The sequence below is a fragment of the Danio rerio genome, chromosome 3 (assembly GCF_052040795.2).
Source record: "Danio rerio strain M-AB ecotype USA chromosome 3, GRCz13ab, whole genome shotgun sequence".
In the NCBI taxonomy this organism is placed as follows: domain Eukaryota; kingdom Metazoa; phylum Chordata; class Actinopteri; order Cypriniformes; family Danionidae; genus Danio; species Danio rerio.
Genome location: NC_141023.1, coordinates 42,855,623 through 42,871,018, shown reverse-complemented (window position 1 = coordinate 42,871,018; position 15,396 = coordinate 42,855,623). Strand labels below are relative to the sequence as shown.

The following is a 15,396-nucleotide window of genomic DNA, read 5'->3' as shown; positions in this document are numbered from 1 at the left end:
CTCCCTCCATTTTATTTTATTTTAACTTCTATCTAAATGATTTTAGTCCTTTATTTTATATTTGCTAAGTCTATTGTGACTCATTGTGTGCGTATACATGTACAAAAGATGAGTGAACATAAGGGAACTTTTATCTACTTGTATTGCATGTATGTATATATTATGGTGTAAAACGGATTAAAAATGTGCATAATATTGTATAGAAATGATGCAGTAGGGCGGGGGGCTCAGCTGGAGCAATCTGTCTTTGTTATTTCAAATATTTTGACATTTTAGTTTTAGTGACAAAAAATGTTAATAAATTTAAAAAAATAAATTTAATTTAAAAATTCCCTGAAATAAATGATTAAATTTATAAACTACTTTTGAACAGTTATTTTACAGTGCAATTACACTTCACAATTTTTACTGTATTCTTGATGAAATAAATGCAGTTTTAGTGAGCAAGACAAACGTATTTTAAAACATTTAAAAAGCCCGGTATTGTACATAAAAACTTTGCTTTTTCTATTCCCGCTCATCAAAAAAAAAAAAAAAAAAAAACACAACAACAACAACAACTCTGCATTCACCTTGGTTATAATACAATTAGAAACTTCCTTAAGATTTATTGAATAACCCATGTTATTAAAGTCAAATACACAATAAATAAGCACATCATCAGCATCTCTTCAGAGAACTTTTTAAAACATCTTTAAAACATTCCTGAAGTAGCTTTTTCAAACAGTTCAGTCATACCTTTTATTTAAAACATTAAAAAAAAGGCCTCTTTGCACATCTACTACTTAGATAAGTTAAATGAGGTACACTTTTAATTGAACTAGGTTAGAGACTTAAAAAGAGAATAAAACCAATAATCCGTGCCTCTCCAGCGCGCGCGCACACAAGATCTTCTGCAGTCTAATCTCCAGCTTGATTTAGCGTTCACAGGATATAAGAGTCTGGATAGTCTGATGCACATGCATGCAAGCTCATAGTGCCCCCTTCAGGTCACTGTTAGCACAGCACATTGAACGCTTTCAATCTTTGAGCTCAACGCTTATTGGAGGTTAGGGTTAAATTAAGATGCTCCGCAGATTTTTGGATGGCAGTCAAAGAGCGTGCTTCAGCCAGCCTTGGACATCTGTTTGTTTATCTGCTAATACAACGGTACGGTTTATCTCCGAACAAGTGAGGGGGTGGAAATAAAAATAAAGTTAAGTAAATGTATATTCTGAACAATAATTATTCAAAAGGAGCCCACGCATTGAAAGTATAGGAGCAAAATTAAACATTTTAAATGAATAGAACAAGCATTAGGTAAATCAAAGTGAAAAACTTTCTGAACATGACTGAAATAATAAAAAGTTAATAATAAACAACATTTTACTTCAAGAACTCTTACCTCACTAAACCACCTGACATATTGTAGACCCACCTTGTTTTTTTAAAACATCTAAAAAGATGAAGTTTCAACAAACTGCAGCCGAACATATGGAGCACGTCAGTCTAGTAGCTGAGCTTCACTCTCCCATCGAGGCTTTTTTACTTCGTCGTCGAAATAACTTTGAGAAGGATGACTTGCGTTTGTTTTTAAACTTCTGAAGACCTGCATGGTGACATAAATAATGTTCACATGATGGTCTTGGGCTGCTTCTGATTTAAAATAAGAATAAGAGAAAATTCTTACCCAGTCTTTGCATCATTTCATTCAACTGTTGATCTTCCTCCTCCTCCCTTGAAATGTGATGTAGTACAATTACAAAAGTGTTTTTGCATATATTGATATTGTTCTTGCTCTAAAAAAAGTTTGGCATTTGACATGCAGAGTCAGCAACTGTGGTTTCTTGAGGACTTGCCTTATCCTGTCTTCCTCCAGACCCTCAACAATAGCGTTTCTGTCATTCACAATCTTCATCAGTCTGTTCAACAGCTCAGTTTCCCTCTTCTTCTCATTCAGAGTTTTGAAATGTTCTAATAAGCACACAAACCCACAGCTTAAATGACAGTTCTTCAAATTAAAGAAATTTAAAAAATGAACCAAGCCATATAAAACAGTCATTGCATTTAACTGGGGTTGACATTGTAATACCACTTTTGCACTTTTGTAAATGCTTAATTAAAATCATCACCATTTTAATTTGAAGCATATCCAAGAATTGCCTCCATGTGTCAGACGAGATCAATGAAGACGCTTAAATTTGTATTTAGTGCTAATTTCTAAAAGCAAACTTAAAAGCAACCAATAAGTAAAGAGAAAGCAAAATAAAAAAAAGCTCTTGACATTTATTAACATTAATGTAGCTAAAAAAACACTACAGTAGCACGCGCACACACACACTTATGTTTTTGAATTAAGTGTTTCGAACATTTAATTAACAGCAATGATCAAATATATTTAATAGTGTGTTGATGTATACATGGAATGCCTTTGTACTTAATGAGACTAGGTAATTATGTCTTTACATTTTGGTTGTCATTCATTTGAATATTTACATTTCAACATTGCAAACAATTACTGGAGCATTGTTTCAATAAAAATATGATAATAATAATAATAATAATAAAATAAATAAAATTGCTGACACCTTTCACAAACCAATAAGTAGCTGGTTTGGGTTTCTTCAATTTCATGAGGTTTCTTTGACAACATCGATAATGTAATACAGGGGTGTCCAAACTCGGTCCTGGAGGGTCAGTGTCCTGCAAAGTTTAGTTCCAACCCCAATCAGACACACCTTGGCTAGCTAATCAAGCTCTTACTAAGCTTTCTAGAAAAATCCCTGCAGGTGTATTGAGGCAAGTTGCAGGACAACAGCCCTTCAGGACCGAGTTGACACCCCTAATATAATATAATCAATATAGTCATAAATAGACCCAATGATTCAGTAGGTTTTTTTAATCTTAAAACTAGATAAAAAGATGTTTGGAGTAAGTATAGAATGACATGATATTTTACCGGAAATGCCCTGGCTGGATTATCAAAATTAAAAATCTCCAACTAAAACAGGAACTAACTAAAGGAAATAAAAACATGCATACAATTCCATGCAAATAGTCACCTTGGATATAAAAGGTTCTATCTGTGTTCTGAGATATTGAGCTTCAAAGTTTTTGCATTTCATAGCAAACAGTATGTGTGTAACATTAGTTTTTTTTAATAAAGTCTTAAAAATGTAAACAACTTCTAAAAAGAAAAAAAAAAACATCCCATAATATAAATAAGTTGTCATTTAATAAGAATGTCAATAACACAATTTGAAAAAATGACAGATAGAACCTTATAATTCTAAGGTGATGAAATATTAACCTTGCCATAGAAAAAAAAAAGAAACTAAAAAAAAAATAGAAAAAAAAGTTTCCGTATTTTGGTAAAAACCCAAGTTTGTGCAAGCAAGTATTTTACAGTACTTTAGAAATACTCAAAAACGTATCTGTCAATGTTTTCAAAGTATTATATTTGATTTACCAAAGTCACACAAGTGGCAATTTCACATCTGTCACATCCATAAAGGAAAGAGGTCACATCCATGACGACGCTTTTTCCTCATAAATGCTAAAAATAATAAATCAAATAAAATCATGGTTGTCCTATAGAGAGCCAACTCTTATCCTTTTAATTAGCACTATTTCACTATTTGGGTTGTGCAGTTTAGTTCACAGAATTACTACAAAGTATGTTGTATACTGCAAACTTGCAGACTTCTGTCACATCCATAACGCACGTTTATTTATTACTCATTTAAAAGTACAAAACAGATTGATATTTTCTGGTCCCTTTACTCTGTGGTAAATATAAAGAGATGTTTCAGTACGTTTCAATGTTTTCAGATGTTTCAGTATATAATAATTTTTTTTTTAATACCTTTTAACTTGTTTTGCTGATTGATCACTAGAAGGTTCATAAAAATAAAAACAAAACACTTATTTTGACCGTACAGATTACTGTTAAAAACTACACTTGATGTTATCTGAAAGGGGGTTTGCAGTAAATCTAGATATCAATGGAGTGCTCTTTACCTGGTTTGTTGATCAATCTCCTGAGTTCCCCCTCCACTCCCGGCTGTTGCTCCTCCAGATCTTGTGTTCTTGCTCTAAAAAATAGAAATCTTTCAAAACAACAGCAAGCAGACCCTAGATACTGAACAACTTGGCTGACTTCTCTATTATCTTATTAATCTACAATTAAATCTCAAAAACATTGTCATTCAGAAATAAAGCACATTAAAATGGATCACTTACATGTACATCAACTCCGACTCTCTCCGTATGTAGCTTTGTTTCTTCCGAATCAGGTTAAACCAATCAACCATTAAGGGGTCCATCAGAATGTCCCCATGACCCTCTGTAAAACAGTCCAAAGTCAGTAAGGTCCAAACTGCATCATTCACACACACAGATACACACCACCTCGAGCAACAATTTAAAGTGCTCAAGAGACAGGCATCTCCAAATACTCACTCCCAACTTCTATTTGAGCTATGATTGAATTCTATTTGTCCCCTAATAGAGTGTTGTAATGCGGTCTAAAAGCATGTTTTCCATTGACATTGCCTTGAGGTGGTACAAAAAAAAAAATACAAGTACAATCATGAATGCGCACAAACTTAATTTGATCAAGCGGAGGTTTTGGCTTTTGGTGGGAGTGACGGTTTCTTTGAAATCCCTCCGGTTGCTCACAGCAGGACAGGTGACTGGAGCAGCGAGCCTGGAGATGATATTACTGTGCCACGGTGACCTTGAAAAGAGCCAATCAGATGCCCTTGCCCCATTCAGCTAGCAGCCTCTCATTGCCGCCCACCACCTCCTCCATTTCCATCCCATCATCCCACAGGAGGAGAGGGAGCTTCCCCTGCGCCTCGCCTCATTTGGCCCTGGCTGCTAGAATAGAGAGGCCTTTATTGGCCACTGCCTTCCCCTAAAGGCTACATAGAAACACTGACTCCCAGGTGGACAGGCACAGCTAACAGGTTTGGAATGAGTGCGCAACTCGCACGACTCGGAGCACACACATGCATAAATATACACATGGCTGTTATATGGCATCTAAAACACACCGCATGGTGTTACATTGCATCAAAAAGAGAATCTGATGATGTCGATTTAGTCGCATACAACCTTGAAAGAGTTCACAACCTTCAAATCTCACTTTCAAACTACACAGACCTACATTCTGGATAAACAGAATCATTATTCTTGAAGGGATAGTGCAGTCTAAACTTATCAATTTCTCACCCACAGGTGAACACAAACTTTGTTCAGTATATCTTCTTTTTTTTTTTGTTCAACAGAATAAAGAAACAAAGTAGAAAACCTGTAACCGTCGACTTTCATAGTAGGAAAAACCAACACTATGGAAGTCTACTGCTACAGGTTTCTACAGAGCTTCCGTCTGGCCACTCAACCATACAGGCCTGATTGGTGGATTGCTGCTCAGACGGTTGTCCTTCCCACTCTCCACAGAAGAATGCTGGAGCTCAGACAGAGTGACCATTGGGTCTATTCTCCCCCAATCACTCAGCTTAAATGTCTGGCCAGCTCTAGGAAGAGTCCTGGTGGTTTCAAACATCTTCCACTTACGGATGGAGGCCACTGTGCTTATTGAAACTTTGAGAGCAGCAGAAATGTGCCTCGAGACAAGACCTCTGAGGTCTAGAGACAATTCCTTTATCTTTATACTTGGTTTGTGCTTTGGCATGCACTGTCAACCCTAAGATCTCAGACAGGTGTCTGCCTTTTCAAATCATGTCCAATCAACTGAATTTACCACAGGTGAACTCCAATCAAGCTGCTAAAAACACTTCACTGCTGAGCAGTGAAGCTCTAAATTGAGCTCAAGTACAAAGATCGTGAATACTTGTGATATTTGGGTTTTAATAATATATTTTTTTTGTAAATAAAATTTGCAACAATTAAAAAAAAATCTTTAAACATTGTCATTATGGGGTATTGTGTGTAGAAATGAGGAAATAAATTAATTTAATTAATTTTGGAATAAGGCTGTAACATAAAAAAAAAAATGTGGAAAAATTCAAGTGCTCTCAACACTTTCCGGATGTACTGTAAATGATTATCTCAGTACTTCTGATATTTTAAATTAGGGCTGGCCAATATGGCAAAATTGCAATCTCGATTTTTTTCTTTTTGATTATTAAACAATAACGATATATAACTTCGATAGCAGTTGTTGATTCTTCAAGATTAAAGAGTATACAGGGTTTCTGCAGGTTTCTCCAAGTCAAATTTAAGACTCTATAAGTCTAAAATTTCATTCGTCGTTGTCTTAAAGGGCTAAAACGAAGTATTTATAATGGCCCAGCAGAAAACAACAAAAAACAAATTAGGTATTTCTTAGGCACATATTTGATATAATGCATCAAAACAAGCAGACCTTAGTTGTATACACATTTTTCAACATGACTTAAACTCTTTAAAAGCTAAAATGTATGCACAACAGCCTGTTATAATATTAGTTGTGAACAGTTTTGAGATGTACAGTTGGTGATTGGATAGCTTTACATAAATAATTTTAAATGGGTCACAATTTTCCTTTAAGACCTATTAAACAACATTTAAGTCAATTCAAGACTTTAAGGCCTAAGATTGATTGATTGATATATATATATATATATATATATATATATATATATATATATATATATATATATATATATATATATATTTAAATAAATTTCATTTATGACAATTGTTAATGACTAGACACAAATTAGTGGGTCCTTTAAATAGCATAACCTATTTTTGGTGGCCGATCATTTTTTGCTGGCCAAAAATTTGGTGCATTTCTGAGAAACACACTTCTAGATTCCCATTCTTGCACGTTTTGTTGTGCGATAGGCTCTTAAATCAATATAGAAAGAAAAAAAGTCCTTGTCAAATTATTGTGATTGGCTATAATACCGTATCTGCCCAGCCCTATTTTGAATGTTTGTAAACAAAACAATATTATTTGAAATGACTAAAGCGGTTTTAACCATAAATGAAAGATCTAAAATGTACCAGAGTGATCAAAGCTTTAATAATTCTAAAGGATCGCGATCCTTTAGACTGGAGATTTCAGGAGTGTTTGAGACTTTAATATTTTAAGTGAGCAGCTGTACTACTATAACATTTAATATATCTGATCTCAAACCTTCTTCATAAACACGAAGTTTCCATTCCAGCTCCACTCCTTCATTCTCCAAATCGTTGAGGTTGTTTTCAATGTCTTGCAGTTCTTTTGAGATCTGCTCTGGCGTGATATAGCAAGTTTTTGTCTGGAAATACACATAATATTAAAATAAAGATGAATACGGTTTATGAAATGACTACAAAATGAATAAATTTGAGTCGAGATTTGCAAAACTTACAGTAGGTGACCTTGCTTCATGGAGCAAGCTGTCATTACATAATATATTTCCATTGTCGTAACCTAAAATTAAAGCACACATTTTATTAGTGTACAAAGAACCATCAACAAACTGCTAGACTATATTCAAAAGGATGGGTGAATTAGGTAAGCTAAATTGTCCGTAGTGTTTGAGTGTATGGGTGTTTTCCAGTGATGGGTTGCAGCTGGAAGGGCATGCGCTGCGTAAAACATATGCTGGATAAGTTCATTCCGCTGTAGCAACACCTGATTAATAATGGGACTAAGTCGAAAAGAAAATGAATAAACGAATGAATGTATTTAAATGGTTTACAAATTCTTCAAGTTAATTAAAACTTGAACTGACAAACTCTTAAAAAAAAAAATTAAATAAAAAAAATATAGCAACAATCCAAGATACAATTACGTTTTTACATTTATACAATATAAGATTTATTTGGGTTAAATTAACAACATTACTATTTACAACCATTTTCAATACTAAGAAATATAAAATAACTGATCGAAATCTATTTCTAGTGAAATATACAATTGAAGTCTGAATTATTAGCCCCCTCTGAATTATTAGCCCGTTTATTTTTCCCCAAAGAGAAGTTGAACACATTTCTAAACATAAGCTTGTCATTTTTTAATAACTGATTTAATTTATCTTTGCCATGATGACAGTTAATAATATTTGACTAGACATTTTTCAAGACACTTCTATACAGCCTATAGTGACATTTAAAGGCTTAACTAGGTTAGTTAGGTTAACCAGGCAAGTTATTGTATAATGATGGTTTGTTCTGTAGACTATCGAAAACAAAAATAGCCTAAAGGTGCTAATCATTTTGACCTTAAATTTTTTTTTTAATTCTTAAAAACTGCTTTTATTCTAGCCAAAACAAAACTAATAAGACTTTCTCCAGAAGAAAAAAATATCATCAGACATACTGTAAAAATGTCCTTGCCCTGTTAAACATCATTTGGGAAATTAAAAAAAAAAAAAAAAAACAGGGGCTAATAATTCTGATTTCAACTGTATAAATAAGGCATTTATTATTAGTTCAAGCGATATAAATACACACACACACACACACAAAAAAAACATTTATTTATATTATGAAATTTTTTTATACATAAAATAAAATATATTTTTTAATAACCATTTCTTAAAATAACACCATTTGAACATGCTTACTTGATGTCGCTGACCTGCAGCGAGGCTGTTTTGGAGATGAAGGTTTGTTACAGGACGTAGAGGGTGATACGCATGAGGCCAAGGAACAATCACTATTACAACCTGTGAAAAGAAAGAAGAAGAAAAAAAAACGTATATTTATTATGATAGTCAAACTTACCATGCTGCAGCTGATGTGCTATAAACAGCTGAATAGACAGATAGACCTGGTGCTGTACAAGCTCCAGTTTTAACTGGGAAGGAGAAAAGCATGTAAAGTTGCAAAAACATTTGGTACTAGAGCAGCAGATCTGAGTTTGAGGTGTTGAAATGTCTTACCCTTGGAGTGGTTCGACATGAAGGCTTGAGAATCCTGCACTTTTAAATCTTTGTTTTCTCCACACATCAATGCAACATCTTTGGCAATATCAGGAGATCTACTAAAAGCAAAATAATTATGATAGTTCCCTTTCACACAAAGAATGACAACTTCAATAAGACAATTAAAAAAAATATTCACATCATTTACAATGAAACAAAATGATACAAGTTCTCTATTTTTGCATTAACATTTAAAACTATTAATGTTCGATCATAATTCACAAGTTTTAGGAGCTGATTCATTTAAAAAGTGGCATATGTGACATGCATATAACAAACAAATCATTACAGTGCATTGGTGTGAAGGTTCAGGGATTTTGCAAGTTTCACAAGATCAAATTAAGACTTCACTGCCTTTTTAAGACTATTATGAATAATTTAAGACAATGCAGATATCATTAGTAGTCATAATTTAGTTCTATTTGAGCTAGTTTGAGAAATAACTAGTTCTAAAAATGATAAGAACAAATAAAACTTTCATTAATAATGTATACGGCATTTACAGCTTTGAGGTCAGAAAATTCTATATTAAAAATATATAAATAATGTGTTTTTTTTTTTTGGTTTTTTCCCCAAAGTAAATGGTTTAAAGTACAGACATGGGATAAAACGATTTGGAATAGTCAAGGTTTTAAAACCACCAAAACTGCTGTTTCTAAGGTATGTTTAATTAGTTTTTTTTTTTTGACAACATTAATCGCCAGCAGAAAAGATCTCCAAAGATCCTTTTGAAATTGTACAGAAATCTGTGTTTTTTAAACTAATAAAGACAGCAGAATGCTTCATTCAATGATTTATTTGAATTAATTTGCCAGACATCCCAGCAGGCACACATCATAAGATGTTAATATTAGGTTAGATTTAGGTCGTGACATCAGATAACAAATTCAATGTCTAGCCAGTGTCTAAGAACAACGTTAACTTGTTCAATAACATCAAATAATATTGACATTTGGTTGATTTTAGCTGACCAAAATCCATCTTAAACGTCATGACATCAAATAAGGATATTTTTACATCAGGTATGGAAACCAAAATCCATCGCCTGATAGATGACATAGTGGTACAGTCCACACAACGTCAAGCCATTACATCATTAGAGGCTGATATTTGGTTGATTCCAGGTTGGACATTGACATTGGCCTGATGTTGGGTTCTAATGTCAACCGGATTTTCAATTCCAAACAAAATGCAATGTCCCACAACGTTGGGGTACAACATCAATTTGTTTAAATCATGTTGACGTCCTGTGCCTGCTGGGATGTTTAGTATTCCAAAGCCTTTTTAAAAAATAAAATATATTGTGTTCAAAGGGAAAAACAAACAAACAAAAAAAAAAAAAAAGTTTGTTTCTTACCCAGAAACTTAAAAAGAACTTATTTTAGGGCAGTAAATCACAAACTGTGAAACTGATATCGTTATGTAAGGTTATCATAACGTCAGAATCTTAAAACGGTCCATGCCTAGTAGTTTTTATTGGTTAATTGCAGAACTCCTCCATTTATTTAAAAAAAAAAAAGAAAAACCCTGCAAGATCAGAAAGAGATCAAGCATTAGCAAAGGTAAGAAAGTGAAGCAAAATTAACTTAGTTTCAAATCATTATTAACTTAATAATTACTAACTTCAAATCAAAATTAACTTCGTAACACAATGAGAGTAACCAACTTTGTAGAAAAAAATAAAATCTCACAGAACCTAAATGATGAATTCACAAAAGCTGTGCACAGTAAAGCAACAGTAAAAATTATAAAAATGTATAAATATAAAAATAAATTATTATGTTACCTTCACTCGAATATTAACAAAAACATTTTACATTACCTCAAATTTCACTGTAAAAATATGCTGGGTTTAACAAATCCATGTTGTCCCAACAAAAATCAATTAAACTTACCAAGATTTTTATATTCAATCTACTTTAATTTGGAAAAACAAGTTATCCACCCAAAAAAAAAAAAGGAAGAAAGATTTGTCCTGATTCAGCTCATTTAAATCATTAGTTTGACCAAGCAGATAAAACATTTTGTGCATGTTTAAGTTCAGCTTAATACAATCAAACTGTCAGATTTCTTTTCTACCATCAATCTGAGAATAAATTAAGTGTTATTGTTCATTTTTTGACAAGATTAGCATACTGGAAGAGCCATTAATTAGGGGATTATAAAGAACATGAAAGTGAGCAATTATTGACACTTTTCATATTTTGGTGAACCAATCCTTTAAGACTGTAAATCATCATCATTTACTCCAACATAAGCAGACCCTCACCTTAGATACAGCAGACGCCCACAAAACTAAATGGGAGGATCGTCAGAAGAACTCAAGGTAAGAGTATAGGGTTTCAGAGAGGGTTGGTTTAGGCGCAGCACTCGTTGGGACTGGTGAGGATTGGGGACAGAGCGAGAGGATGCACTCTGCACACTATGGGGGAGGCAGGAGACATTCGCCGGCTAGAGGATGAATACATGAAAGGCCCCACTGTCAGTACTGCAGCTCTGAAGTGTCATCGCAGCGCACACCCCAGTGACTTCGCCTGCTTCCCCTTGTGTGGATTAGAAAGCATTAGGGATAACTAGGCTGATCGAACTTACTTGAGTCTTGGTCCATTTGGAGCTGCCTTTGGCTTTGATCTCCAGTCAGCCGGGGCATCGTAGCTCTGAACATCATTGGCTGAAGCTGAGAGAAGGAGGGAAAATTATGGCAAACAAAAAGAGTATGTTGCACAATATCAAATTACGCCATTTGAAGCCATGCTGTCACAGAGAAAGGATAAAAATACTATAGTCCCATCAGTTTCAGTCTTATTCTTGTGAAGCACAGCTTAACTTAATCACTTTCCTGTCTACAGTCCTACTTAATGCACATATGGGAAAGATACAAAACTTCAGCTTTTATAGGTGTGCTGCATTCATGACATAAACACCTACTCCTATAATTGGGTAACAATTTTGCATTGTAAAACTGTTGTGACATCATACACTCACTGGCCACTTTATTAGGTACATGTTACCAGTACCAGGTAGTACCTTTTGCCTTCAGAACTGCCTTAATCCTTCATGGTATAGGTTCAACCAGGCACTGGAAATATTCCTCAGAGATTATAACATGATAGCATCATGCAGTTGCAGCAGATTTGTGGGCTGCACATCCATGATGCAAATCTCCCAAATGTGCTCTACTGGATTGAGATCTGGTGACTGTGGAGGCCATTTGAGTACAGTTAACTCATTGTCTTGTTCTAGTAACCAGTCTGAGATGATTCACGCTTCATGACATGGTGCAATATCCCGCTGGAAGTAGCCATGAGATGGGTACACTGTGGTCGTAAAGGGATGGACATGGTCAGCAATAATACTCATGTAGGCTGTTGCATCCGAATGTTGCAGCAGAAATCGAGACTCAGTCCAGACAACATTTTTCCAATCTTCTACTGTCCTATCTTTGGTGAGCCTGTGGGAACTGTAGCCTCAGTTTCCTGTTCTTAGCTGACTGGAGAGCAGCCAGTATAGTCTTCTGCTGTTGTAGCCCATCCGCCTCAAGGTTTGATGTGTTGTGGAGTCAGAGATGTTATTTTGCATACCTTGGTTGTAACGAGTGGTTAAGTTACTGTTGCCTTTCCATCAGCTTAAACCAGTCTGGCTATTCTCCTCTGACCTCTAGCATCAACAAGGCATTTGCGCCCAAGGAATTGCCACTCACTGGATATTTACTCTTTTTCAGACCATTCTATGAAACCATTCTAGATATGGTTGTGAAAATCCCAGTAGATCAACAGTTTCTGAAATACTCAGACCAGCCCGTCTGGCAGCAACAACCACGCCACATTCAAAGTCTCTTAAATCACATTTCTTTCCCATTCTGATGCTCACTTTGAACTGCAGCAGATCGGCTTGACCATGTCTAAATGCAGAGTTGCTGCCATGTGATTGGCTAATTAGAAATTTGCGTTAAGCAGTTGGACTGGTGCAACTAATAAAGTGCCGGTGAGTGTATAAACACATTGCTTGGCTTAAACCAGGTTAAATTTGGGTTGTCAATGAGCATCAAATAGTCATCAAGGAATTGCCCAAAACAAATCCAGTCATCAAACACAGACGTCATGTATTTGAAAACTATTGTAGTTTTCACTGACAGACAGCAAATTTAGCCTCATTTTAGCCGAGCTCTCCATGTTTAGATATCATTTAAACAAGAAATGCTTGATGGGATACTTTAAAAACAATGGGTCATCTGGATTAAAGACATCCAAGTAATAATCAGTATACCAAATGAACTGAATCAAAGCAATAGTGACAAGCAATAGTAGAAATATTGCTACTTCTTTAAAACATTAGTGTCAGATCTAATTTAGTCGGCACTGCATCTTTTAATTTCTCTGAAAAGTCTTAATGAATTTGCAGTCAGATGAAGCGCACAACATTCTTATGGAACATCCTTCATTATTACTTGGTGTCTACACCAGTAACAAGAAGTGAAAAGAAAAATCAAGACAACTGAACCAATCATAATCAGCAAATGAGTACAAGCAGCGTAATTACACCATTTAAAGCCATTTCGTGAAGCAGAATGGATAAAAATACCATAGTCCTATCAGTTTCAATCAGGAATACATGGAGAAAAAAAATTAAATAAAACAATAGATGTTGAAGCATAGCTTAATTTAACACTGCTTTCCTGCCTATATTTTCACCTCCCACTTATTGCGTATGTTTATGGTAATACTTCCCATGTGACCTTTAAAAACCATTTTAAAAAAAGACCACAATTCATACAAGCAAAGGTCATCTACGAGTGAACAGCACCTTTGGCAGTAGTCTGCAGCAGGGATGGAGGTCTGCTGCGCTCCTTGCTGATGGCACTGAGGTAGAGCGATTCCTTGCCGTTCATGCCGCCGCCGCTGCTGATAATAGCAGGGCTGGATGGAGCAGCCTGATAGGAACTCCTGCCTTTTGAATCTCGCACATGTAGCTCCTGCCTCCAGGTAGAGACTTTAGCAGAAGAGCAACTGATTTTTACCCTGCGAGACAATAAAAATAATTTTCAGAATTAATCGTTTTCAATCGCTGCTAATTACCATTTTATTATTTTCACTTTTTTTGATTTATTGCAAGTAATCAAAGTTTTTTTTAAAAAAGTTATATTTGAGTTACTTTTTATTTTAATTAGCTTTTAAAAAAATAAATTTCTGAATTAAAAATTAACAGTCATGGTGAATGCTCAGAATGCATTCATTGTTTTTAACACATCGAAAAAAATGAAAAAGAGCACCGTCTTAATGGATTTTGCATAACTAATAAGACAAAAAAGTACAAAAGTAGCAAAAAGCATTGCTTTTTAAACTTTCATTATTCTGTACATACAGCATTTACAGCTCTGATGTTAAGAAGTACTCAGAATACATCATCCCAAATTACAAATGATGTCTTTATGGCAAATGAAGGTGTAGGTTATATTGGTTAAAAATAGCTAAATATAATATTTTTTATAATAAAAAAGACAACAGAAAACCCTGCAAAAGCAGTATAAGATCAAGCCTCAGCTGAGGTAGGCAAAAGTAAAGCAAAATTAACTTAAATAAAAAAAAAAAAGCAACTAGTTACTATTTTAGGGGAATAACTCAATATTGTAATGCATTACTTACAAAAGTAATTTTCGCCAACATGGATTAACCAGTCTTTATTATGCATTTTATTTAGTAATCCCTTGTGTTGTCTTTATTTTGATCTTGGATTTAAAAATGACATGTCTTCACTTATCAGTCTGCATTGCAACACTTGTCATGTTCTAATGCTAAATGTACATGCATGACTGTAAAAACATTTTAGAGAGGCAATATTCATAAAAGATAAAGTAGCAGATTCTTATTGTGTGCACGCACATGTTGGAGAGTGCATGCGTGTCAGTTTGTGGTATAAAAATGGTTTTACAGCTGACAGATTTTGATAAAAAAAATAAATAAATAAAATGCTATACATACAGTACCAATATGTGTACAAAAGTATAAGAGGATTAACTTTTTCTAATGTTGGGGACATTTTAGGAAAAAACGAGTCACCACATTTTGGACACGTTTAGATTTTTGTTTTCCTGCTATTAAAAGTGGTGTCTGGGTCATTTTTAACCCTCAATTCAACAGAAGGGTTAACAAAAATGTTGACCAAGTGTTTTAGGGTGTACTCGCACTAGACTATCCAAACCGTTCGATTGGCTGGCCCTGGCTCGAAGGAGTTGTGTCAGCGCAGTTTGGTTGGGCTCTGGTGTGATACGCTTGTGAGTGTGCAAAGCGAGCCCAAGCAGAAGATGTGACGTTACTTTTAAAGTAGTTTCATATGGATTTGATAATCATTCTTACTTTTCAATTAATGTGTACCATCATGGTTGATTAAATACGCAAACCTTTCGCTGCACGACAGCTGCCACCTTCAGCAAACCTCCTTAAGCCTGGTCTATACTTCTGTGTCAAGTGATTGGCGGGACCCAAGGCGCATG

General features: G+C 34.7%; 1 protein-coding gene across 34 annotated transcripts in view; it reads right to left on the bottom strand.

Annotated features, from left to right (window-relative positions):
- Positions 1-200: 200 nt before the first annotated feature.
- Positions 201-15,396, bottom strand: part of micall2a (mical-like 2a) — a 30,819-nt gene continuing 15,623 nt past the window's right edge. The window contains exons 7-20 of one of the 34 annotated variants that reach the window (XR_015479566.2): positions 13,710-13,924; positions 11,499-11,583; positions 11,176-11,357; positions 8,865-8,965; positions 8,707-8,779; positions 8,547-8,571; positions 7,347-7,408; positions 7,130-7,253; positions 4,222-4,324; positions 4,000-4,073; positions 1,839-1,953; positions 1,670-1,716; positions 1,418-1,588; positions 578-1,135 (exon numbers count right to left, since the gene is read on the bottom strand). Coding sequence is in view for 8 of the 34 variants with exons in the window: in XM_087242216.2 (XP_087098342.1) it covers positions 1,503-1,588; positions 1,670-1,712; positions 1,835-1,953; positions 4,000-4,073; positions 4,222-4,324; positions 7,130-7,253; positions 7,347-7,408; positions 8,547-8,648; positions 8,753-8,779; positions 8,865-8,965; positions 11,499-11,583; positions 13,710-13,924 (1,141 nt within the window). In the remaining 26 variants the exon portion in view is untranslated. 34 annotated transcript variants of the gene reach the window in all.